The 26,491-nt window shown below is 40.0% G+C and overlaps 2 protein-coding genes across 2 annotated transcripts in view; both read left to right on the top strand.

The window, feature by feature from the left end:
- The window catches only part of TRAPPC11 (trafficking protein particle complex subunit 11), a 71,663-nt gene extending 51,003 nt beyond the window's left edge, over positions 1–20,660 (top strand). Inside the window, exon 30 of the mRNA XM_083755383.1 lies at positions 20,441–20,660. Within this exon, the coding sequence (XP_083611509.1) occupies positions 20,441–20,467 (27 nt within the window). The 3' untranslated portion in view covers positions 20,468–20,660. The remainder of the gene's footprint in view (positions 1–20,440) is intronic.
- The window catches only part of STOX2 (storkhead box 2), a 124,808-nt gene that overhangs the window by 14,537 nt on the left and 83,780 nt on the right, over positions 1–26,491 (top strand). The gene's annotated exons all lie outside the window — the stretch shown is intronic.

The raw sequence follows: 26,491 nt of genomic DNA, 5'->3' as shown, positions 1-26,491 counted from the left end.
TAGAGATAACACTAAGGGCCCTCGAGGCAAACTAGACAACCACGTGGGTTGCCCAAATTTCAGGTATCTCAGCCCTGCATATGCCAGGAGTTGGTGAGAGCTGAGCAGTGTAGAGGTTGTCAATGCAAACCCCACCCCCTGCTGCATAGCTCAGTTGTGGATTGTGTCCCTAATCTTGAACTACATCACTAGCTTGCACTTTGTCACTGTTCTCTAATTCTAACTAATTCTATACTTATAGCATTGTTCCTTCATTCCATTATAACTGTGTATTAGTTACAACACTTAGCATTCTTTTGAAGGCACTTATAAATCCTTACTCTCTGTATTATTATTATTAGCATATTGGTATCATTTGTGGCCCTAACAATTAACAGGACTTTTGTAGCTCTTTGGGTGTCACATGTGTTAGTTTCACTTTCTCTCCATCTCCCACAAAACACAACAATAAGAGGGAAACATCGGTGGCTGCTTGTGCATTCCTTTCTTCTTGCTTTGCTATAAATACTTGCAAATACACTTGCTACCTATGAATAGTTCACTGTAAAATGCACATAATGGTGTCTGCAATATTCTTGGGTGATGTTGTCAAATCCAGGCATTGGAACAGTAGAAGATGGCTTGCAGATGTCCATTGCTTCTTCCAATACTTGGACTTCCTTCCTGAAATTTCAATTGTTTCTTGCATCTTTCTTCTTTGAGTGGTGCTAGCTTTTCAGAACTGTCTATATTGAAACTGTCACAATGCAGTAAATATTGCAATGAACACCTTGCTGCAGCTCTCCTCCTTGCTGTTACTGCACAGTTCACTTGGCACTATTCAAAGTAGCCTTGCACCTAATGGCTGCAAACAGAAAATAAAACTTGGCAGTTGTTTGTTTACTTTTGAAGTTTATACCTTGTCCTTCAATGGTCAAGTGGCATTCCAAGAACAGCCTTTAAAGGAGTTAAAAAATGCAAATATGATAAAAGATGAAACCAGACAAAGGGCCTTTTCGGCAGTGGCACCCACCCTGTGGAATGCCCTCCCATCAGATGTCAAGGAGCTGAGTAGTTATATAACCTTTAGAAGACATCTGAAGGCAGCCCTATATAGGGAAGCTGTTTAATGTGTAATGTTTTAGGATTTTTTTTGTATGTTGGAAGCCCCGCAGAGTGTCTGGGGCAGGGGTTTGCAACCCGCGGCTCCGGAGCCGCATGTGGCTCTTTTACACCTTTGCCGCGGCTCCGGGGCGGATACTAGCGAGGGGAGGAGGCGCATTGTGCGCCCCGACACTCCCCACTGTGGCGGGCGCTGTACTGGCTGTGACGTTGCATGGGGGCGGTGTGTGCATTAGTCACGCACCGTCCCGACGTCACCTTCCCGCCCGCTGTCAGATCGGAGGGCAGCGGCGTGCATGCAGGTCTATATTTGTTTTAAATGTCGCAATGGTTTTGCGGCTCCCAGTTTTTTTTTCTTCGGAAACGGGTCCAAGTGGCTCTTTTTGTCTTAAAGGTTGCAGACCCCTGGTCTGGGGTAACCCAGTCAGGTGGATGGGATACAATTTACTTATTTATTTACAAAATGTTTCCATTTAAATTGTGGGATGATCAAAACGCAACATTGTGGTTCATATCAACTGTTTCACAGGAAATTCATTATGCCACAGTGTTTTTTCCCAGTTGAGGAAACATTGCTGATGCTGATGTACTCCATGTATTTTGTATCTCTTCTTGCAAACTAAGGCAGAAATTCTGTGTTAGCCATTGGTCTCTCTCTCTCTCTCTCTCTCTCTCTCTCTCTCTCTCTCTCTCTCTGGCTTAAAGCAGTCAGAGGTTGTACTGTCCAATGGCAGCTGCCATCAAGAGAAAGAGGATATTACATGTCTATAGAACAGAGGAGGCTGTGGTTGCTATCCCTTGTAAATGTACTGTCAAGGTTACTTTGAACTACCTCTGCTCAAGTGTGAGCCTTGTAGCATTAGGCCAGTGATACAGCAACAGGCCAGTGATAAGCACAACTGCACTTTAAGGTCCAGTTGAGAAGTATACCTCTACAACATGGCTGCTGCTGACAGTCACTTCTGCACATGGTTGAGCTGGAATGCACAGCAAGTACCCATGCCAGCACTGCCAGCCTGTCAGATGTGTGAGGCTCGCTCACTTACTCACAGTGCGATTTGGCTGATCCACATGGAAAAGCAGACTCAAACTTTGCAGCTGGTGTATGGAGGAGCCCCAGCCACACGAAAGCGATTTTCAAGAGCAACCACAAACCCATAATTTTGTGAATATAAAGCAAATGTTTTTAGTGTGGAGCTCAGCATAATATTTAATAAAGGCATAGTTTGTCAAATGCTGTAGCATTTTCTGAGACCACTACTATCTGTTGGTCCTTCTTGTCATTTGTGGGAGTAGATGCACTTACATTTCTGTCAGTTTCTTTGTATTCTATTTCTGAGCAGTAAAAAAAATCACAGAGATAGGCTGAGGATTCCCCCCCCCCCAGCTTTTGACAAAACCTGCCTCAATGCCAGATGAACAAGGAGCTAAAGGTGAAAATGTTCACAAATCCTAATGTTTCTTTGGCCACAGATGCTGTGGGAAGTATCCATGTAGACACTTGACAATATCTGCAAGCCCAGACAGTGAGTCTAAGACTCTCTAAACCCAGGATCAACAGCTGCCTCTCTAATACTCTGGTAGGGGCAAATCTAATTTCATTAAGCAAGGCATATTCCCTTTGATCCCGTCACTTGAAGCTATCTTTTTCTTATTAGCCAACAATGTCTGGACAAGTTAATGCATTGTTAGCTGTGAGCTACTTACAGAAGGGACATTTTTGTGCCTTGCTGTGGAATCATTGTGACATACCTCTGTTCTGAAATATTTGTCAGGATCTTCACAGTCACTAATGGGTGTTGGAGGTGGGGGAGAAAAGAGGAGGAACAAAGTAGCTTAAAGGAACATTACTTAGCCAGACCATTAAATATGTTTTCACATATTGCTTTCTCTTGGGCAAAGGTAAAATCGACTTTCCTCTTCTCTCCCATGTTTGTTTGTTTGCATTCTAAGAAGGGTCCATTTTATTGCAGTTTAGTACTCCTGAAGAATTGTTTACTATTGCTACTAATAATACGAATTAATGAAACATTCATTAAATGTGTTTTATGAATGCATAATAATATTAAAAGGCACCATTATTCATGACTAAGTAATGTTTCTGCAACAACCCTGCAAACTAGGTCAGAATTATTATTATCCCCATTCTGCATGCTAAGTGAATAGTGACTTCTAATGCATACATGGCTGAGGTGAGGTTTTGAACATGGCTCTCTCACGACCATGATTTGGCAGCCTATAAATCGTTAACACTTGAAGAGCACCAGCAAAATTCAGTAACAGTCATTGCTTGAATGAATGCTGAACTTACCTAGGGCGTTAGCTGGTGATAAATGCCTGACATTTCTTTACTGCACCTACATACTCTTATTTATTTCTTACTCTCTCTACAAAATGGCTAAAGGTAAGAATAGGTAATAACATCCCTGCAGGCTGCATCCTGCTTTCCAAGGCTCCTCCCTAGACCACACGCCCCGTGTGTGATGACTCATTTGCTGGCTGGTCCTTTTCGGAAGAATAAAGGGAGAAAAACTTGGATGGTGGAACAGCCTCAGCAATCTTAAGATGTGTCTTGCAAACTTCAGTGATTTCCCCTGGCAGAACAGTCTTAACACTACTCACCTGTGCTGTCTTTATTGCTGGGAAGTCCGCAACAACATGCATCAACGTCTTTTTCATAACTATCACACTGAACAGATTTCCTGTTGCTGTGGATAGTTTCTGTGGGATCTAGAAGATTGTTTTGCGTGGTGGTGGTTGTGTGTGGAAATCGCTTGCACTTTAACCAGCAGCCCTAAATTGCAGGCTTGATAATTATGTTTTTGTTGACCCATATACATATTAATGAAGGTGAATTGCTCTTTTGTGTTGGGAGCTTCACTGACAGACTTTAAAATTTGTTTGATAAGGGTGGACCCATTTTCTTCGAGGCTGGCCTGGCTGACTGCCTGGCTGACTGAAAGTGCCCCTAATTGTACCGAGTTACTGTATCCAAGTCCTATGTCATTGATCACCATTGGCAGAAGCAAGAAAACTTGTTTTGATTTTTTGTCATAGCAGCGGTTTATTAATTATCCATCACAATACATAATAAATAGGCAGGAAAGAGAACAATAAGTAAAGTTTTTTTGGGGGGGAATAAGAAGTTTGAAAAACAGATACTGGTATTTCTTCTTTTTTGAGTGGATAAACTTCTAAATGAAATAATGCCCTTGTTACAATATTGGACTTATGGAAAATATAGTGAATTGATGTAGCAAACTACGTTCAACCATGATGGCTGGGGGTGGGAAACTGCTGAGAGATGAGATAATTTTATACATTTGTGAACTTATGGGATCAAATAAAATTCTAATTGAAGTAAATGGTTTCCTATGTTAAGCCCTAGGGAAGGGCAAGTCTGTATACTAACAATAATTATGTTTTATTATGTCCGGTTGCCTACAAGTAAGAGAAACTTGAGTATATACGTTGTGTGGTAGATCTGTTAGGAGAAGCTGAGGAAAACTTTGTGTGAGGCATTGTATATTGATATGACACAGGTAAGCAGATTACCCTGGAGCTAGTCAGCTATTAAAACTGCTCTCGACTGTTTGACTTCTGTGGGGAGGATAGGAGTGGGGTTGGTGTAAATATTTGCACACACTAATCTTCCTAAAAGATCTGGAGAATGTTGATGTGCTAGTTCAGATGTGCTGCAGCTTAATTTTTGTATAGTCCGGTTTCATGGGGTCAGTGCACTGGTATGCCAGAGCATTGTTTTGTATCGCCTTCTGTGTCTTTTTTACAGGCACAGCTACTCCCAGTTATGCTGTTATTTCAAAAAGAAGTGAGTGAACTTGTTGAGTTGTGTGACTAAAAAAACTAAATTCACCTATGAGGAGTTATCTCATTACAAAGCTCTTGGTAAAGCTACAACTTACTAATCAAGAAGCTGCTTGATGAAATAATGTAATTTTAGAAATGCATTCCTTTTTACCTGAGCACATGAGCAAGGGATCTTGATCCACAGGGTGTAAAAGTGCCAGGTTTATTTACCAGAAAGTTTATTTACCAGAAAGTTTCAGAAAGTTATACATACAAAAACTTCAAGATGTGAAAAATGTTTGGTTCAAGTCCCACAGCTGCTGCAAACTCACTAGAAGGATGGCTTTATGCAAACCACTATATCTTGGCTAATAATATTGGCCTATCTAACCGGGTTCATATAATGATTACAGAGATACTGTGTATGGAACTCTGTGTTACTGATGAAACTATCAAATTTGGTGTCACCTTTAAAAAAACACCTTTTGGGTGTGGAAAGTTCTGCTTCTCAATGTTGTTATGGAAACTGGAATAGGACCATCTTAAAATCCAGATCACTATTGTGGACAGTGTTGGTTGCTTATTCAAAGGCCACATTCAGACTATCATTTGGCTCTATAAATAATATTTTATGAAGTTATGTATGAGTGCTGTGGCCATTATTATTATTTTATTATTTATTAAATTTCTATACAGCCATTCATCCAAGGATCACAGGGCAATTGACAATATAAAAACACTAAAATACACAACATGGTAACAAACAAAACAACAGCCCTCACCCTGCCATAGATTTTTAAAATTAAGCCATGTGTTTCTCCTTTGCCTCCTTCCATCTTGTGGGCTTCATTGCAGAGATCTTGAATTATGCCAGAGTTCCTTGTTAGGTCCAAATTTGGGAACCTTTGGCTTAATGTCTGCTAATAAACCAGAGGCAGGGTTAGATTGAAATGGGAAGAGAGGAGTAGTCTCTTGGGCCATCATCACCCTGAACTTCTGAGTTCAGTGAAACTACCAAGAGAACTCCTTCTGCTGATCCTGAGAGGTTTTGTAGGAGGAAAGGTAGTCTCTCAATCATATTTGGGGCTTGTCAATTAGGCCTTTTAAGCAATAGGCTGAGCATTTTTAATTGGGCCAAGAAACAAACTGGCAACCACACCTCTATGTTTTATTAGCAATGGTGGGGGGAAAACCCAGCTGGTTTGAGTCCAAGCCATACATTTGAGTATATCTAAAAATAAATCACCCCTTGACACACGATTGTACATGACAATTATGAGATGATAATTTTTGTGAAGAATGAAGTGTCATAAATATGCCACTTAAATAGGGTTGAATATTTGGTCATGGCTGACAGGAAAATGAGTTAGAAAATAACAGAGACGTTTTAAAGAAATCTCCAGGCTTTTTGTGTTGTACTTTTTGCATAGATTCTGGAGGTTATCTCTGAAAATGATCTTTGTTCAGTATGTGAGAAAGCTCCGAGGTATGCAGCTACAATGAATGTTAGACTTAGAGAGCAGCACAGTGAGGAGTTTCAGCTGCTACTGCTTCCCTTCAGTTGAGCTGGTTGCAGGTGTTTGCATTACTGCACTGTATAGTCTTTCCCTGAAATGCCCACTGCTTGTAATAGTTACTAAACCCACATATTATTACATCACAAGTGGTCAATTTATGCAGCCCATCTTGGCCTTTTTAGTCCACGGTCAACTTCCATTTTGCCATCATTTACTGCACTTATTTCTACTACCAAGTGCAAAAAAACCCCATTTGTTTAATTTTAAAAAGGTGTTGCATTCTTTGCCTGTAGAATAGTACAGTGGTACCTTGGGTTACAGACGCTTCAGGTTACAGACTCCGCTAACCCAGAAATAGTACCTCGGGTTAACAACGTTGCTTCAAGATGGGAACAGAAATCGTGCAGCAGCAGCGCGGCAGCAACAGGAGGCCCCATTAGCTAAAGTGGTGCTTCAGGTTAAGAACAGTTTCAGGTTAAGAAAGGACCTCCAGAACAAATTAAGTCATTAACCCAAGGTACCACTGTATCTGAAGTGCTTTACAATTGTTACAAAAGCCATAATATTAGCAGCAATAAAAACAATTATTACGAGTATGAAAATCATGATAAAACTAAGCTCAAACCATGGTTTTTGTGCTGTGGCTAAAGTTACTTCACACATCACATGACAAATCTGGTAGAAGCCGGTTGGGTACATAGGTGACCACCCCCCCTTTTTTCCTTTTAGAAATAATCTCATTAGCCTAGCCTAGCAGTGCCATTTTGAAATGAGCATGTTTTTCCCTGAAAAATTGGGTTCATGGACCAGGATAGTTTGGAAAAGATTTATGGAGAATTAGAAAGCTTCTCAGAACTGTGTGATATTTTAGTTGGTTCTAATAAAGCTATTGCTTTTTATTTGGAAATATTTGGTAACAGAAATCTGGTCATCTTACTGGATTTTTTTTTTTGGGGGGGGAGGTTGTCTCCTAAAGTTACATGGGCAGAATGGCAAATTTTAAATACCGCTCCTGTGTTTGCTAATTGAGTTGTTTGAGGTTGTAGTGCTCAATATGTCTTGCCTCTTTCACTTATATTCTAATTTAATTCACCATGGTTTCATTCTTTCATTCCTAGAGACTGTTGCTTACAAACCTCACAGGCAGATTTATTTGGTTAAAAAAATCAGTGGTTTCCTGTGATTCATTGTTTGCAAGTCACAGTGAGATCTTTAGGTGCAAAGCAGTATAGATATGCAAAGTGGGATTTAGACAAGAGTTGCTAAGACCAGCCTTGTCCTGATTAGCAGCTTAAAAGTAATGGAAAACATGGATGAGAGTATTCATTCAAAAGATTATTAGCAGGGCCAGTGGGGGTGGGGTAGGAGAGCCATTTTGTCCCAGGGTCTCAAGATAAAAGGGGTCTTCAAATTTATTTTTTCAGCACTTGATAAGTTTTGCAACTTCTTTTTTATGTACATACGACCCAAATGTTTGCTACAAAAGCATTTGTTAAATAAGAAAATGTATATTCAGATTATTTCTCAATCTATTTTTGGTGCCTTATGTTGTTTTTAGGTCTTGTCGTTTCAATTTTTATTATGGCTAGGGAGTTTCAAAAGCTAGATTTGACCCAGGCCTTCCTGGACCTCTTAGGGGGCCTGATTATTAGGCAAAAGTTTTAGTATCCTTAAGTTATCAAGAAGTCATGTGTGTTTACTGAGAGAAAATGAAAAATAGATTGCCTGTGCCCAAGGATCACAACACTGGCTTTCTGCCAATTTTGAGTAAGGCTGTAATCATGAAGAAGTCCAAAGATTGATTTGGAATGAGGTCATATTTATGTAAATATGCAAATCAGGGCCACATTCTAGGAGACTAAAGCTTTTGTAATTATTTGAACAGAGGCCTGGGGCTCTTTTCATCTACTCAGCCAGAGTTAGACAATATATTACTTGGCTTGATGTGTGTCAGATTCTCTCTATGCATAAGGCATAATATAGTATCTTTCACAGGTTATTTCATATAGTTAGTGCCACTTTGAATGTGGTAACAGTTCTATGGTCTTGCTAAATGTTAGTTTTTTCACCGAGAGCAGGGAATAATTAAAAAGCCTTTGCCTGTGAGACAGATTTCATGGAAAACTTGGGGTTTTCAGTGCAAGTAAAAACTAGAAACTAACCCTGTCTGGTTTGTGTGTGTATATCACAGGAAGGAAACTAGTCTTGGCTGCAGAAAAAAAATATGTTCCCAAGGAAAGGAAAGGGTGTAACTTGTCCTAATTGAGAGGAAAGGGTGTGGATTTGATAATAATTTGAGGAAACAATAGATAATTCAATTCTTGTCCAACCACCCATCCAACAGCAAACACTGCTATTTGTTTGCTATTTGGTTTTTCAACTTCTTTAGGCTTGTGATACAAAGTAAATGAAGATCACCCATCTTCTTTTTTTGGGACATGCAAAGCGAGTTCATGTAAATGTAAAGGATTCTGACATGGAAATCGTGTTTTCGTGCAAAGCTCCTCTGACACAAATTGCTATGTGTAGGTGCCCCCTCAATATATTAGTTGTTTGAGTAAGGGGAAAGTTATCCATTAAATAGAACACAATATGCTAGCAACACAATGCAGTTGTACCTTGGATCCCGAATGCCTTGGAACTCGGATGTTTTGTCTCCTGAACACCGCAAACCTGGAAGTGATTGTTCTGGTTGGCGAACGTTATTTGGAACCCGAATGTCCGGTGGGGCTTCCGCAGCTTCCAATTGACTGCAGGAGTTTCCTGCAGCCAATCAGAAGCCGTGCTTTGGTTTGCGAACGTTTTGGAAGTCAAACAGACTCGGTTCAACTTCCAAGGTATGACTATATAGCAGGCTGTTAAGAATGTGTGCTTTCCTTTTCTGGTCCATAAGAACTGTATGAGCCTGTCTAATGAAGAACCATCCTTTGTGTGGAAGATCCTACCCTATATTAGGGTATTACTTAGCCAAGATCAGTTTCAAGAAGACCTGAACCGTTCAGTGAAGGGGGTGGGGGCAGTGTACCATGATCTGAAAATACAAACACTTATCCCTGGGCTAGCCCTAGGGGGATGTGGAGCCAGGACAAATCACACTGTGTGTATTCCCCACACCTTTCCTTCATCCACCGTCGTCTACTGCTCCTGGTGATGGCATCACCTCCTTCCACCTCAATTGCTGTTCAGGTGTTACTTTAGTGCCCCTCCTTATTTTCCTGTTGCTTTAGCAATGGCAGTGCCAGCGAGGTCTTCTGCCACCTGCCTCCCTGCTCTAGGCATTGAGGAGGTGAAAAACCTCACTGGGTGGGTGGAAGACAGCTGGGCACCAAGCACCCCTCCTCCCAAAAGTAGTTGGGCTGGGGCCATCACCCATTCATTCCCCACACACCCAGGAATAGCCCTAGTCCTCCCAGCCAGGTGCCATTGTAATTGGGGCAAAACCTCTGTTCCTATGTTACTCACATGTAGGGCATATTTATTTTGGTGCAGGGCCACACTTTTAACATTGCCCCTGATGTTGCATCCTCTTCCTCCAATGTGGCACTTGGTTGACTGTAAAGAAAGCCCAGTGCATGAGTGGTGCAGAGCCTCCACATGATCAGGAAAGGGAATAGTGGGGACTGGCATTTTCTGTACCCTCCGGGTCCATGGAGGGCCTGTTCAGAAAAGGCCACGCCACTGTGTCTTTCAAGATGGTAGGTATAAGTCCCTCGCATAGTGAAGCAAAAAAAATTCCTTCCAGTAGCACCTTAAAGACCAACTAAGTCAGTTCTTGGTATGAGCTTTCGTGTGCATGCACACTTCTTCAGATACAGATTCTTCTTTGTATCTGAAGATTCTTCAGATTCTTCTTTGTATCTGAAGATTCTTCAGATTCTTCTTCGTATCTGAAGAAGTGTGCATGCACACGAAAGCTCATACCAAGAACTGACTTAGTTGGTCTTTAAGGTGCTACTGGAAGGAATTTTTTTTGTTTTGACTATGGCAGACCAACACGGCTACCTATCTGTAACTGGCATAGTGAAGCATTAGCCATCCAATCAATATCTTCCTGCTAGATTTTGCCAACTGTAATGGGTAAGGGACCAAGAGGGTGTGTAGTTGGCCTCACAAGTCCATGTCTTCAGGCCACGACAACTTAAACATATCCCATAGATTGTAAGAAGACAGTGTTCCATGGAAGTGTGGCTTCGGGTCCCCACAGTTTTAATTTCTGGGAGCCCACGGTAGCTCAAATGCTGAAGCTAGCAGTGGTCTCGCCATTGGTGACACATCTTCCCAAGGTGTTGCGATATTAGCAACTCTTTATGGTAGCTAAATAAACTGTGGGGCTGTAGTGGCAAGCGTATTGTTCTCTCAGCTTAATATGAGAGAATCTGCCCTAGGGGATAGTACTGGTCTGTTTTCCGTGGCTGCCTTAAGGATTGCTGAGCTAAGGTATACAAGGTGCTTTTTACGCTTTTAAGCATGACGTATAAACACTAATTATTACTTTGCAGTATGCCAGACTAGTTAATAGCTACTTGCCTGGTTGCCTGTATTTAAAGGTTCTGGAATTGCTTACAGTATCAAACAAACTTTGCTTTCTAAACCCAACCTAAAAGTTTTATTTAAGTAACGGTTTCACAGCTCTCTGTAGCTTCTCTCCTCGGGCCAGAGGAAAGTGAATGTTGCCCCTAACTCTTCCTAGTTCCTCTCAGGAAGCACAACACATGCAAGCTGTATCAAGTGTATCTGTCATACCATTGCACCCAGTGGGGGGGGGGGGTGTCCAAAAAACTGTGCAGAGAAACTTTTTAGAAGCTGGCTCCTTTTTCATTCTGTTTTTAGGGCAAAAATGACTGATACAGGATTTGTGTATGCCATAAAATGTTTTGCGCAGTAAAAAGCTATTGAATTTAAATGGGTTTTGCTTCAGCTGAATGTATTTAGTATGAGGATGTTCACTCCCTTTTATTTCTTACAATGTGTATGTTTTAATCCACCTTTTCCCTCCTGGAAAGAGGAAATAACTGTCATTCTTTTAGAAGGGAAATGAACTGCTAAAGTTGTTTCCCACCGTTGCCCATCTTTTGACCCTTCCGCTTCCTCTTGTGAAACATTCCTGTGCCCTGACCCCTGTGACCAAAGCTGTGGTAAATTTTGGAATGGAAGAATGGACTATGTTTCAGTGTGCTGTACTTGAAAGCAGTTAAAGTGCAAGGACTTCATTTTTATTTTGGTACCCTCTGTGCATACATTAAATTAGTCAATGGCACTCTGCTCATCTGTAAGCTGAACCCCACGTGGAAACTTTACTAGTGATTTTACTCCTGTTGTTCCATTGTTGTCATTCCACCAATACTGAATTACACCCTGTTGCCTCGTTCACATTTTTAATAGGATATGTATCAGATGGAGGACGAGGAGAGAGGATTGAGGTTGAAGAAAGAGTTGTGAGTGGAGGGGTGCCCCTTTCCCATCCTTTGGACCCCCTGGGAAGCTCAACAAACCTTCTGCACCTGGAACTGCGTGTGGAGAGTACAGCTGAATGAGAGACAGCTGTGGGCAGGCTGAGGAAGTACCACTCGCCTTGGGCCTGCTTATGAAAAGCCAGTCTAGAGCGAGAGACTAGACTAGAGTTCCAGGAACTCTTCTTCTTGTGATACTTTTGTGGGTGAGGTGAGAGTTTGTTTGGACCCTGGGTGAGAACCCAGAGAGAGTGTGCATCAGAAGAAGAATGAATTTATATTGATTTATATATATTAGTATCTTTGTATTAATGAAACATTTTTATATGTAATTGTGTATTTTTGTAATATTTTAAGTTGTCTGTTGTTGCTTCAGTTTTCTGTGCACAGTTTAGAGATATTTTTTAGTTGACCTAACCTGGGGAGAGAACAGCAAAGATCTGGTGAAGAGAGCACAGCAGAGGTTATATTTTCTGAGAATCCTCCGGAAAAGCATTCTCTCGAAGGACCTGTTGATGGCATTTTACCATTGCACTGTGGAGAGCGTACTAACTTATGGTCTGTGTGTGTGGTTTGGGAGCTGCACGGCCAGGGGAAAACAATGCTATCCAGGGTTGTAAAGAGTGCAGAGAGAATAATTGGGTGCACTCTTCCCACCTTAGATCAAATCTATGCTGTCAGGTGCCATAGGAAAGCGGCAGAGATAGCACAGGATAGTACGCACCCCGGAAATGATCTCTTTCAGCTTCTGCCTTCTTGAAGAAGGTATAGGGTTATAAAGGCCAGGACTAGCCGCCTGAGAAACAGTTTCTATGCAAATGCAATTCTGGTTCTAAACGCAGCATAAGGGGTCTCTATAGTATAGTGTATTTTAAAATGGGGTTTTAGAGTTTTTAGGGGGTTTTGAATGTTTTATGTAGTTTTTATGTAGTTTTATGTAGTTTTGTGGTAGTTTTATGTAGCTTTTATGTAGTTTTTCAATTTCATTGTTCTGCATGGGACAATGACAATAAAGATATCGTAATCGTATATAAATTTTTAAAAAATCAAATCAAATAGGAAGGGCACCCATCAGATTTAATATGTAGGAGCCGGAGTTTCAGCCAAATATTTATGCAAACATTTCCACATTATCTAATAACTCCTGGACATTTTTAATTACATGTTTATAATTGCACATTTTAATTACAAGCTTAACGTGTGAAAACAGAATTTACTTGTCTGTTAATGAACAGTAAGGTATTAATTCATAACCCAGTGGGGGATTCTGAGTATTATCTGTGTCAATGTGCTTTGTCCTTCATAGGGTGTGACCTCCTTGGCCAACGTGAACAGTTGACGGACTCATTGGTTTGGTTATGGCAATTTCTTCAATATTGCATTTCAACTCTGGGACATATAAAATTATTGTATACTACTTTATACCACTGTTGTTGTTGTTTAGTCGTGTCCGACTCTTCGTGACCCCACGGACCAGAGCACACCAGGCACTTCTGTCTTCCACTGTCTCCCGCAGTTTGGTCAGACTCATGTTTGTAGCTTCGAGAACACTGTCCAACCATCTCGTCCTCTGTCGTCCCCTTCTCCTTGTGCCCTCAATCTTTCCCAACATCAGGGTCTTTTCCAGGGAGTCTTCTCTTCTCATGAGGTGGCCAAAGTATTGGAGCCTCAGCTTCACGATCTGTCCTTCCAGTGAGCACTCAGGGCTGATTTCCTTAAGAATGGATAGGTTTGATCTTCTTGCAGTCCATGGGACTCTCAAGAGTCTCCTCCAGCACCATAATTCAAAAGCATCAATTTTTCGGCGATCAGCCTTCTTTGTGGTCCAGCTCTCACTTCCATACATCACTGCTGGGAAAACCATGGCTTTAACTATTCGGACCTTTGTTGGCAAGATGATGTCTCTGCTTTTTAAGATGCTGTCTAGGTTTGCTATCGCCTTTCTCCCAAGCAGCAGGCGGCTTTTAATTTCGTGACTGCTGTCTCCATCTGCAGTGATCATGGAGCCCACTATACCACTAGAGGTCAGTATAAACAAAGAAATAACGGTTGTAAGAAACATTTTGTAAAGGAAACCCTGATTTCTGCAAAATAAAATAACATACAGTATTAAAAAGCTAAATAATATATATCTCAAAGCCAGCCTGTATTTCTTCTTCTGTGATAAATACTGGTTTAGGCAAACCTGTGATTAACCAAAGTTATCCAACTTATCCACTCTTTTAGATAAGGCTGACCAGTAGGTGATTATTTTGCTAATTATTGTGAAAATATATCTATCATACTGTTACTAAGTAAATGACTCTTGTGGTGTTCTTGAGTGGGTTTCTGGTTATAACGTTAAAAGAGAATTTTAACATTTCTTTCTAAAATTATGTTCAGAGCAATCCTAACTGTGTAATACTGTAACCTGCCCTGGCAGTTGGGACTTTACGGTGAAGGGCAGGCAAGCAAGTCATACATATACATACACTTGCTTGCAGGATCATCGCCTTGTTGTGGTGAGTGGGCTTGCACGTTCCTATGACCCTTGTGAGCGAAGCCGTCTGGAGTCTCGTACTCCCAGCAGGGTCACCCAAGGGGGTACGGTCATAGAATCATAGAATCATAGAGTTGGAAGAGACCACAAGGGCCATCGAGTCCAACCCCCTGCCAAGCAGGAAACAAAGGGTCAAAGGGGAGGACCAAGAATGATCCAAGAAGTCCTCAACGACAGAACAGGCGGAAGATAACAAGGGGTATGTTACAATGGCTGTAACGGCGGATGAAGGCTGCAGCACATAAAAATCTACTGGTCGTCGTGATACTCATGTCATCGGAATAGACTCTAACTGTGAAGACTGTGCATTGGTCAGCGTGTACTGATCTACACACACAAAACAAATTCACGTACAGGCGTCTTCCAAAAATCCACCCCAAACCCAAAAAAGTCCCATGGTGATCGGCAAATGGTAACAGGGGCAAGACCATGAAATCTGGAAGCCCCTAGTCGTGAACCAGCCTGTGGGCAGTGGATTCACTCGTTCTGACTCAAGGAATGAGGCAGTTGTGTAGCTCGGCAGCTGAGCAGTCCTATTTAGGATACACTCTGCTCACCGTGAAATGGGGGGTGGGCGTAGAAAAGGTGCCCTAAACATAGTCTGCCTCCCTTTTTCCCTGACTGGATTACTGCGCAACCCAGCAGTTGTAAAAGACAATTGAACTTTGGAACAAGGAATATACGGACTTTGTTGGAAAACACAGATAATGAGCATTCCGAGCTCAGGATTGCCATCATTGCAAGAGAGTTGCAACGAATAAAAAGGAGGCTACACATTCTTCTGGAAAGGTCTACCTGAACAAGAACATCAAATACATGGAGTAGGTTTTGCTATCAAAAATGATCTTGTGAAGCTCTTGTCAGGAGTCCCTACTGGCATTAATGAGCGGCTTTCAACCCTTCGAATAAAACTCACCAAAAACCAACAGGCTGCTATTCTAAGCGCTCATGCACAAACACTGGATGCCGATGAAGACATTAAAGAAAAAATTTAGTCTCAGCTGGATGCCATCCTATCAGATTAAATTATCCTCCTAGGTGATTTTAATGCAAGAGTTGGGCGAGATTTTGATCTATGGCCTGGGACTATTGGGAAAGAAGGAATTGGTAACAGCAACCAGAATGGAATCTTACTTTTGACGATACATGCAGCGCATAACCTCATTATTACCAACACACTCTTTCAACAAAAATAAATTTAAAACATCATAGAGGCACCCTTGGTCACACCACTGGTACCTCTTAGACTATGTAATTGTCCAAGCTGAAGATCTCTGTGATGTGCTCCTTGCCAGAGCTATGACCAATGCTGATGACACTGAAGGGCCACTGCCAGTCAAGAGTAGATAATTATGGGATGGAAGGTACTGTAACTTACTGGCCAAAATATGCTTTGCAACTAGAGCAGATGGAAAAATGGTCTGACTTGTGTTTGGCTGTTTTCATTTCCCTATTCATGAGCTAAGAATGGAACTCAATATCTAGTACAGCTGTAATCTTAAAGGGCAGCATGAGGATCTAATCAAAATCTAAATATTCAAATCTAAAATTCAATCATTCAAACACTGTTTCCTTTAAAGTAAAATTTATTTAGCAAATTTTCAGGCTGCCCTTAAATTGAGTTAGGACCGGAGTCCTGGGACATCTGGCTCATTCATTAAAGGATGCTCAGCTTTTTCTTACAGTGCTTGTCTACAGGACTCATCATTTTCTTGTCTTTTCCTTTTTCTATTTAGCTTAGAGTTCAGATATTTCTGGACAAAGTATATATTTTAATTCAGAATAGATTCTCGGAAGATGCGGTGAAGTCTTAAAAGCCAAAAATTGGCAAGAAGTCTGGAAAAATGAGGGTTGCGGCAGTAAACTTGAGATGTATAATTTTACCAATCTAATGATATTTGACAGTTTCCCCTTTTCAAGAACTTTCCTATGTAAACATTGCCGAACTGGAGTATTGTAAAAGCCACTTAAAAAAACATTCTTTACTGGCTGGATTTAAAGCTTTTGTTTGGCCATGTTTTCTTTTTGGCATATATTACATCCTCTTTCCCTCTTCTGTCTGTTTTAGTTTCAGGTTTGTATAGTGGTTTCCTTTTGCCATTCGTCTTCTTAGATTCTCTGAGGTCAAGTGGTTACTAGTGAAAGCTGAAATATGAGCAGAGTAGTGTTTTATATACTCCCCACCCCTCACTAATGAGTTCTGTTAGAATTTTCCAAGGCGTTTACAGTCATGGACCAAAACTATATTGCGGGTTGACAAGAGACAGAGCTGCAGTAATATGTAATTATATATGTATCTTTATGTTTTATCTCAAGCAGGGATCAGAGCTGAATACAGGATTAGGAATTGGTCAGGATAGGACAATATCTAAAGGCAAAAGCAGTGGGTTGTATTGTGAGGAGTGCTTTGTTGCAAGGTCCAAATGGCATCAAATTTGGGGCAGAGTTCATGCACGTTGAGAGAATGCAGGGCTGCTGTTAGGCTAGAGCTGGGCTCAATAACAATCTGTCTGACATGTTTCGTACCGGCTGAAATTTTCAAGTACCATGGCCTTCAAAGGCAGCCCCATATACAGTGTATTAGGGCTGGGCGGTATATCAATATATAGTCCAAAACTGGTTTGAAGTCCTTATCGGATTATCGGTTTCATAGTTTTTGACCTGGCAATATATTGTGAATCATGATGTGTGTTAGGGCTGGGCGATATATCGTCCAAAACTAGTTTCAAGTCCATATCATTGTATTGGTTTCATCATTTTTGACCTGGAAATATATTGCAAATCATGATGTGTGTGTGCTATGTCAAAATCCCAATGTGGGGGGAAATGTGAAGCTAGCCAAAGCCTCTACATATCTCCATCCTTATTTAAGACATCTTGATATATCAATATATCATGAAGTTCAGCTGGTGATGTATCATGATGTTGAAAACCAGATAGTGCCCAGCTCTACAGTGCATTGAGAACAGCCATGTGCATCAGACTGTAGGCCTTTAAGATCCAGTAACCTTTTTCCTACACTGCCCAACTATAAGCAATAGGAATGTTCTAACAAGCAGGACCATGACTACAGTCGCCCTCTTCAACTTTTCGCCAGTAACTTGAGACCGTATGTAGCTAACAAGGAGTGCTTGAATGCCTTGTCTTCTATGCTAGCAGAACATCTTGGCATAGAGAAGAACCAGAAGAGTATATTTATGCTGGTTAACCTAACTACCTTCCCTCTGCAATTCTCTGAGCTCGCCACCTTTTCCAGAGGAAAGGGCAGCCTTTGGAAGAGTGTGACTGCTGAGGAAAGGGAGAATTTTTAGAACTCCTCTACCCCCCCCCCCTTTCAGTCACAGAAGCCTCAACTGCAGTAAAGAAGCACACAATTAGATATGTTCTATTGTTTTTCTTCAAATATTCACATTTCCAGGAAGTGGTGTTTTTTTTAAAAAAAATTAAATAAATTATGAGATAACTTCAACAAACCCCTTCTATTAAACTTTAACTTTTTAGTACCTCTTCAAACATTTCATTAAAAAAAATCAAACAAAATCTGATTTTGCTCGTGACATTAGAATTTGGGTTAAAAAGAAGAAGAGAGGCCTTTTTGCAAGTTTGGGGGCAATTTTAGTGAGTGATACAGAGCCCAAAATGGCTCAGGATTTTTCATACATTTAACAAATGTGCGAGAATTCAAGATGTGGTCTAAAGAAAGCAGTTTCCAAATGTATTAAAACTTGAAAAAAGGACCAGGATTGTTACTTGTAATTCGATAGCAGCAGGCTGTGAAAAACCAGAAAGTTGCCAAAAGATGACAAAGATGTTTCTCAACAAATTTGTGGAGTGAGGTTTTTTTTTTAAATAAGTTTAATACAGTGAGATCTATAAAAATTGTGCTGGGTGTTTGTTACTTCCAGTACATTGCAACAACTAATGGATGTCAGGCCCCTGTTGCTAATTAACCCATAATGCACCTTAAAGACCTCTTTAGTTCAACTTTCTTATAAATTAGCATCTAGCCCAGTTTTGACATGGAATTTTGACTATAAGTAACACAGGCAGCAGTTTGTATGCAGTTTGATTCCAGTTGCCATTTAAAGTCTTCATATCAAACACAACAGTTCTTGGACTGCTCACTTTGGTGGCCCTCAGGAAGGCGGCTTAGCTGCCTCTAGTTTCAACAGTGTGTGCCAGCACTGCAGTTGGATCTGGGCCCTACTGCAAGGAACCGCTTGTATCTTTGTCACAAGTTCCCTATGAACTGTATGTTTGCAGTGGCTCTTAGAATTGGGCCACTACTTTATTTCAATGTTACTGTGACTAACTTGGCTTTAAATGTTGATGTGCTTTTTTAGGGGGATGGCAACAGCCAGAGTTTAAAAAGGGTCTAATGTACAGAATAATGTATACATACTTACACTGATTGAGTTAGATGCTAGGATAAGCTAATGCAGCCCTTAAATCCTAGTCTAGACAAAGCCCTTGTGGCAATGTGAAGGATGCTGTGGAGAGCCAGGGGCACGCCTAATGTTTTTGTAAATTAATGGATTTTCTGGCCCAAACCTCTGTATGGAGGATGTGGAGTGGGATGTAGCTGATAGTCTATGGCAGTCTGGCTGTGTGCCTGTCTCTGTTCTCACACTGGTTTGGAAAGGCCTCTTTGAGGCAACAGGTTTCATTTATTCAAGCATTTAGTTGTTTAGCATATTGAGTGCTTCTGTCTTTATTTTCTGTCAATTCAGTTTAGGATTGCTTCATCATTGAGCTAAGAGTTCTTTTTATTTGCTAATTTAAAGTCTCAGAATGTAAATTTATCTCTTTCTTTAATATATATACACACACAAAAATATAATTCCTAATCTATAGTTCAACCCGATTTAAATATTCTGCATACACATTGTATCCCAGACTGGATTCACAGTAAGTACAGCCTAAATGCATATGAAGTTAGAATACATGAATACTGCTCTGTTGTAAGCTATTGAGATACATCTTTCCTCAACATGCTTGCCTCTTTGTCTGTATTAGCACAATTGCTTTTGAGTAAAATTGTATTTTACAGAATTGCAGGTACTATAGCTTCAAAAAAAAAAAAAGTGCTTCCACTTTGTTAGGCAGTCAGAATTCATAGTCTGCAGCAAGAGAATATATGTTAATCTTCTTAAAGGCAGCAGATAAGATTTCAGAATCAGATTAAATATTTGTGTTCCAATGTTAGCAGACCTCCCTGGATCTGTCTGACAATCAATAAATCCTCTTCAGATTCTTTGTTCCTTCTGTCTGCCTTTCACTCTTTTTCAAGTTGTGAGCATTTAAATCAACAACAAAATTTATGCCGTTTTAAAATGTTAAATTTTAAAATAAGACAGGTTAATGTTTTATTTGGTGCTAACTTGGATTTGCATCTCAAGTCTTTGACTGCAATAACTTTAGGGTGCCTCATCTATGTTTAGAGGAGGATTGTTTAGGACAATGTGGGCAGATTAATTCATGCACTTCCTTTTGAGCAATAAAGGGTGTCTTGTGACTAGATCTTTATCATTACTCTCATTGGTATTTAACATAAGAAAAGACTCACTAGTGTATGAATGGTTCAGCTAGGCTTTTTCTGCTGTATAATATACTTTTTATTTCAGAGTTCCAAACTCTCTGTCAATAATACTACAATGCTACTCGTTAGGTGTGGTTTTCTTTCTTTTTGTATTTTTGTGATCAACAAAAATGTAGTTGCTACCAGAAAGAATAAACTGTACTAGTTCAGAGGAGAAAATGTTTAGTTAGCCTACTTTCTTATCCAATGTTGTACAGTTCGTACATTCAATTAGCCTAATCACTGAAAAGTATAAACTAGGCACAGTGACTGTTACCACTGATTGAAAAGGTACGGTATTTAATGTTATTGTCCTTGTTGGGCACTGCTACTCATTAGTTTTGCAGTAGAGGGCACTGTTTTTATGTCAAAACATGAGCCAAACATTTGGTTTGGTACATTAGATGAATTGCTTTCTAAACTATTGTTTCTGTCTTACTTTTTCTAGCAAAATTCTGGTTTCCAAGAAGATTGACTATGGGAAATGACTGTGAAATAACATCCCCCACTGCCAGTGATACACATGCACATTGCTTTTTATGGGGTTCTTAAAATATTAGTTATGCTCACTTTTTTCACCAACAACTTACATGCTTTGTTGAAGTGATATACAGTATTCTTAATGCTTGCATATATGGGGTAGATTTAATTGAACAGTGCAAACAGAACTGTCATCTGATAAAGAATTCCAAAGACTTGCATAGGTGAAAATCTCTGCCATTAGATGTCATGTTACAGTGTTGTTTCTCGCTGTTCAGTCATGTTATGATATTATGCTGCAAACTCAACATGAGCTGCCGTTTCTTATTATAATCTTGCATAGCCTCCCCTTTGGTTTGAGAAGTGTCCCACCTCCCCCCCACCTTTTATTTTGTAAGGAGGCACAGCTGGGCCAACCTATTCCTCAGAGCAGGTATGGAGTGGTGATCAGGCAGAATAGTATGGCAAGGGCCTATTTGTTTACGTGGTTAGTGAGTTGTTGTTATATCCTGCTTGCTTTTCTTTAAAACAGGGATGAGGAGCCTGAGGCCCTTGAAATGATGTTGGACTATAACTTCCATCACCCCTAATCACTGGTCATTCTAGCTGGGACTGATGCAAGTTGGGTCCAGAAACATCTGAAGGGCTACAGCTTCTCCCCTCCTGCTTTAAAACAATCAATTGAAGTCAGCAAAATATTACAGCAAATCAAAATACAATGCAAGCTGTATCAGCCAAAACAAATCACCCAAAAATAAAAGTGGGCAAGAGGCACATTTAACCTGCTACCAGGCCCTTGCCCAATGTTATATGAAAATGCCTGTTCTCAGAACATGGCGGACCAACTAGTCACCAACTAGGGGGCCAGGTAGTCCTTCTTCAAGAAGGGATGTGGTGCTGCAGTTGAAAAGTTTCTCCCCGCCCCTAGTGTACCTACCTGCCATATGGTGAGGAAATTCTGAGAAAGCTTCTGGTGTCAATTGAAGTATGAACAGGTTGTACTATAGGCTAAGCACAATGTTATGGGTGTATTGAACTTTTCTCTAAGCTTTTAAAATTTATGTTGTGGGTGATTTATATGAAAACCAAAATATTTGCAGAACAGTAACACTTGTACAGTTCTCTTGATACAGCAACATAGTCTTTAAGTGTCTGTAGCATGCAGTATCAATCCATTTTATGAACTCTGCTAGGATTGCCTACTCTCCTGTCCCTCTGTACAAAGAATGAATTTGCAAGAGTATAAGTTATGACAGTGTTTCAATGTGTGTGGGAGGGGGGATATTCATTCATTAGAAATACTTTTTGGTGATCTTGTCATGCACTTTCCATATTTTGCATTCAGTTTCAGTAGAACCTCTTGAATTGCTTTGGTTTCATTGTTTTTATTCTTGAACAGCAAAGAACCTGGTAACTTGCTTTAGCTGAGTTATTGGAGTCTTAATTATGCAAAACCAAGTCAATGGCTTGCCTCCTTTTTGCCTCAGCAATGCTTGTGGGCATATATGACATAGTGTATATGTATGCATTTATAAGTAACATATAAATATGTAATGAGTTATTGTAGCAGAAATGCATATAGATTATGGAGTTTCAAGAAGACATTCCAGTTCCTAATTTAGAGTCATTGAAAGATACCAGACTTAATGTGGTTGAAACCTAAAAAGGTACCCTATTATTTCCAGGCAAGTTTGGCAGTGGTTCAATGAAAAGAGAAGTTGGTTCTATGTGTAGCCCTCCCAGCACATTGGTAGTGGGTGACAGACAATTTGGCTGGACCTGGAGAGCATAAAACACAGCCCAAACAAGTCAAACTGGCTTTAGCTTCCATTGTTTTCTCTGTATGTTATAATGCTCATTTATTTAATTATTCTGGTAAAAACCTGTATTTGAAAGAAAAGGCAAACAGATGGCGTTCATAAATCTTGCTTAATATGTAACCTTTCTTATATTATACAGTAGTGATTAGTTCTCTTTTTTTCCGATAGACTATCACCAAAAGTCTTTTTTGGAGGGAAGGAATGAGTGTCACATGTCATAGGCGCACCTTTACTCTGAAAATGCATTACAATTATATTTCTGGATTAGGTCACTAAGGATTGTTTTGTACGTGCAAACCTTTTGTTGACAGTGTGTTCAGTCTCAGATTCTTGCTTTCAACAATGTGGATGTAAGACTATGTGAATTAAAAGCACACCTCTATATGGGATTGCAGTGCACCTTCTGATCACTGTGGAATTTTTAGGAACTGTGAAGATATCTGGGAATGCTGAAATCCTATGTAAACATGGACACTTCTTCATATGGGACTATCTCAAAAGAGCTGTGGGCATTTGTGAGCCATCATTATGCAAAGAGAATTTGTTGCCTTGTCACATTTGGTGACCAAGCTCTTAGCCTGCGATCCAAGGAGGGAATATATATGCAAATAGGGCAGCCCACGTCCTCCTGGAAGATTTATTCAATTCATAACAACAGTTCCATGTCCACAGAGGCTATACTCTTTTAAAACACTGGTAACAGACTTCTGTGGCAGAAACACCTAGATTTTCATTTTTGAAAAAGTTTAAATAACCTTTCATATTATTTTCCATATTGTATTTGTTTCAGTGGGTTGCTGTTTAGCCACCATGGGCTTCAGTTTGAGAGAGAAACAGGGTACATAATTAATATGAAATGAAATTTATTTATTTTAGATACAAAGAATATACAGAACAAGAATAGTAAACTTGAAAACATGAAAAGGCTCCCTATTTCACCCATTTGCCATTTACAAGTTGGTAGGTGATTGAAATGGCAATGCTTTTCCCTATTGCCATCCCCATCTGTTAACTTGCTGAATTCTTAATAGCAGGAGAAGGTTAATGGAATAAAAGAAAGGAGCTCGTGAATCCAAAGATTGTCCATGAAGGGGTCTCGACCATGTTCTCTAGTAACCTCCAGGATGGACTACTGTAAATGGATCTGCCCTTGAAATTAATCCAGAAGTTGCAACTAGTGTGGAATGCAGTTGGTGTCAATGGCAGTGGGCCAGATGACCCCAACTCCTGTTACTAAACATCTGCACTAGTTGCCAGTTACCTTCTAGGCCCAGCTCAGGGTACTTATGTTCAATGGCCTGGATCCAAATGTATGAGATAATGCTTTCTTCTGTACTACCCTACCTGTGTTGGTTGATCAGTGGGTGAGGCTTTCATGGTGGTTGCTGTGTTAAAGGAGGTGTATAGTCCAGGGACCTGTGGAAGAGCATTTTTGGTGTTGGATCTTTGACACTGGAATGACACCCCCATTGACGTGCATCTTGCCCCGACTCTGTATTCTTTCAGATATTGGGTTAAAACACACAATTTTTGCCAGCTTTTAGTGGTTGACAGTTAAGTCATTTTTGGGGGTGTTTTTAATTATGCTATTTATATAAATTCTGAGGATTATTTTAATGCTTTCATTTAATATGTTTTATATTTATTTTTTTTGGTAAATTTACTTCTGACCTTTTTTTGTTGAAGGGTGGTATTGAAATCTCTTAATAAATAATGTTAAACTGTTGTTTGCTGTTATGTGTGAACAAGTAACTGGCCACGTTTGCACACAACACTAAGCCATGGTTTGTTTTAATCATGATCTATTGAACAAAAGAGGATCAACCTTGTAGATGAGCAAAGTAACTGCAAGTTGTTTTTGTAATATTGGTTTTGTTTTCTTACATTTTGTGACTCATCCAGGTATAGCCAGTGAGCATTTGGGCTGGGACACTGAAACAAATCAGAGTACCATTTCAGACCTAAAAAGGAACCATGATTAAGACGAGCTCAGATTTGTAAGCCAACTTCAAGCCGTGGTTTATTGGTCACATTCAAAACCATATTTTGTGAGCTTGGTTTGGATGTACAAATAATCACAGTGAAGCTAAACAAACAACGACTTAGCATCCTGTGTGAACAAACCTTCCCCAGAAACTTCTAGTGAAAATAAAAATGTGGCAACTCTTATGCCGACCTGAGCTCCTTTAATACAAATGATAACTACTGTGAGATTTGTCAATAGCAAAATAAATAGAATCTTATTTATGTGGGCTTCATTCTATATATAATTCTTCTGTGGTCCTCCTTTCTAACTTCCCATTCTTGCGAAATATTTTCAGTGCTACTAACCTGGAAAAACAGTTGCTGAATCTTGAAATATGTCTTGATCTCCTTTCAGTGCTTTTCTGTCAGTAAGAAAAGTTACACTAATTACTCTTAATCTTCTAGTTCTTTTTGTGAAGAATATTTGACTGCCAGAAAAATAATACGAAATTAGTTGAGGGATGGGAAGCGCTATTAAATCATCAGCGCTATAGTAATTGTAATAAGAATAATAGCAAATAGCAAAAGAGTCAAGGCTATGCATTTATGTATAATATAGTTCGCCATAAGTGGTGTTAAAAGGAAAATATTTTTCTTTTGAAATTTGATGTATGAACGTGTATGTCTGTTTTATATCAGTTTACTTTCAGAAATGCAAGCTTCAGTTTAACTACTATAGATTTGTTCAGATACAACATTCACAAACTCTTAACCAAGGTTAAGAGATTGGGATCAGGCAATAGGGTTGCATGCATTATTATCTTTTCTTCCCATATCTTCTTTCCCATGACACAATTTTACATCTGCAGCAAGCCTGCCCATGGTTGCAAATCAGCTTTGGACTGTATGCTACAGTATGACGCTTTCGTTGGTACACAACAGAATCTACCACATATGGGAAATATAAGTTGCACGTACAAAATATCTGCTGAAATACAATATCCTCTTACCCAGTGGAATCTCTGCTTGAGAGTTTTCGTTTCCTTTCAGAAGCAACTGCCTGTATCCCTTCCTTTTTTCTTTATCTTCGAGGGCTAGAAACTTGATTAATTTATTTTTTTAAGATGACATTCAAGATCCTGCACTGCATGGTGAGCCTGCAGGTGTGGGTGATCTGTATGTAACTTGGAGGTGAGTGGGAATTCTTAGCATTTCACATTTTTGAAGGATGCAAGTAACCAAGGATTTAAACCACCACCACTGAAGCTTGAAACTGCAGGCAGTTTTTATCTTGGCAGTTTTAATCCCACCCTTTTATGTTCAGATTAGGTACATGTGGGGATGTGCTGAAAGGGTGTTAGCAGGAGGTTCTTTATGGACAGCTCAATAATAGCATCAATCTGCCCCCTTCCACCACCCCATCCTCCTCCTCCTTTTAAAGGGCTGTACATTGAATAGAAATCTAAAAAGTTTAAAAACGCTACTATTTGTTGATATAGATGTGCAGCTTGTTACACAATTTAAATATTTTCTTGGCAAAAAATGTTATCCGAAAACAAGATAACACTGCCTTCAGTGCCTACCCAAGTGTTTTTGGGTTTTTTTCGTTGAAAGGCGTGCATTTCATGTAGGTTATTAAACACACACACCATTTTCAAAGGTTTGCTTTCTGTCATAGCATGGATTGTCCACCAAATGCCTAGTTGGTGAGTAGGTAGGAAATGGAAATAACCATGTGAGTTTGCAGTCATACCCGATGCAGAGACCAAAAGCAACAAATATTTAAAATATGTGTTGGAAATATTGCATGGTTTGCTTTTACCAAATTCCAGTCTGTTCTCGAGTGAAGCTTGGAGTGAAGTTTGGAGGGGAAACAAATGAAAATGTGCACTCTTACACACATAAAAGATGTGCTTTGTCACCCTTTGGGCAGCCCATGTGCTTCATTGTGCAGTCAGCACAAGGTAAGTCACTGGGTGTATGCGTGTGGGTGGGTGAATAATATAATTATTACAGCACTGAATTGAAGCCAAGTATCAAATAGCATTATTGCAGAGCATGCAAAGCTGGGTATGGAACATAACTAAAACTTAATACAGGCCTGGCCCACAGGTTTGTAATCTAAAAAAGGCAAAATAGAAAAAAGTGGGGTACTGGGGGGGAAAGGCTCATTCAAAGGAGAAAGAGAAGCGACGCAATTTCAGTCCAAATGGCCATTCCCCTAGCAAGTTATT

Source organism: Podarcis gaigeae (assembly GCF_964106915.1).
Source record: "Podarcis gaigeae genome assembly, chromosome: 9".
Taxonomy (NCBI): domain Eukaryota; kingdom Metazoa; phylum Chordata; class Lepidosauria; order Squamata; family Lacertidae; genus Podarcis; species Podarcis gaigeae.
The sequence above is the reverse complement of the archived record's forward strand: the minus strand, read 5'-3'. Positions and strand labels throughout refer to the sequence as shown.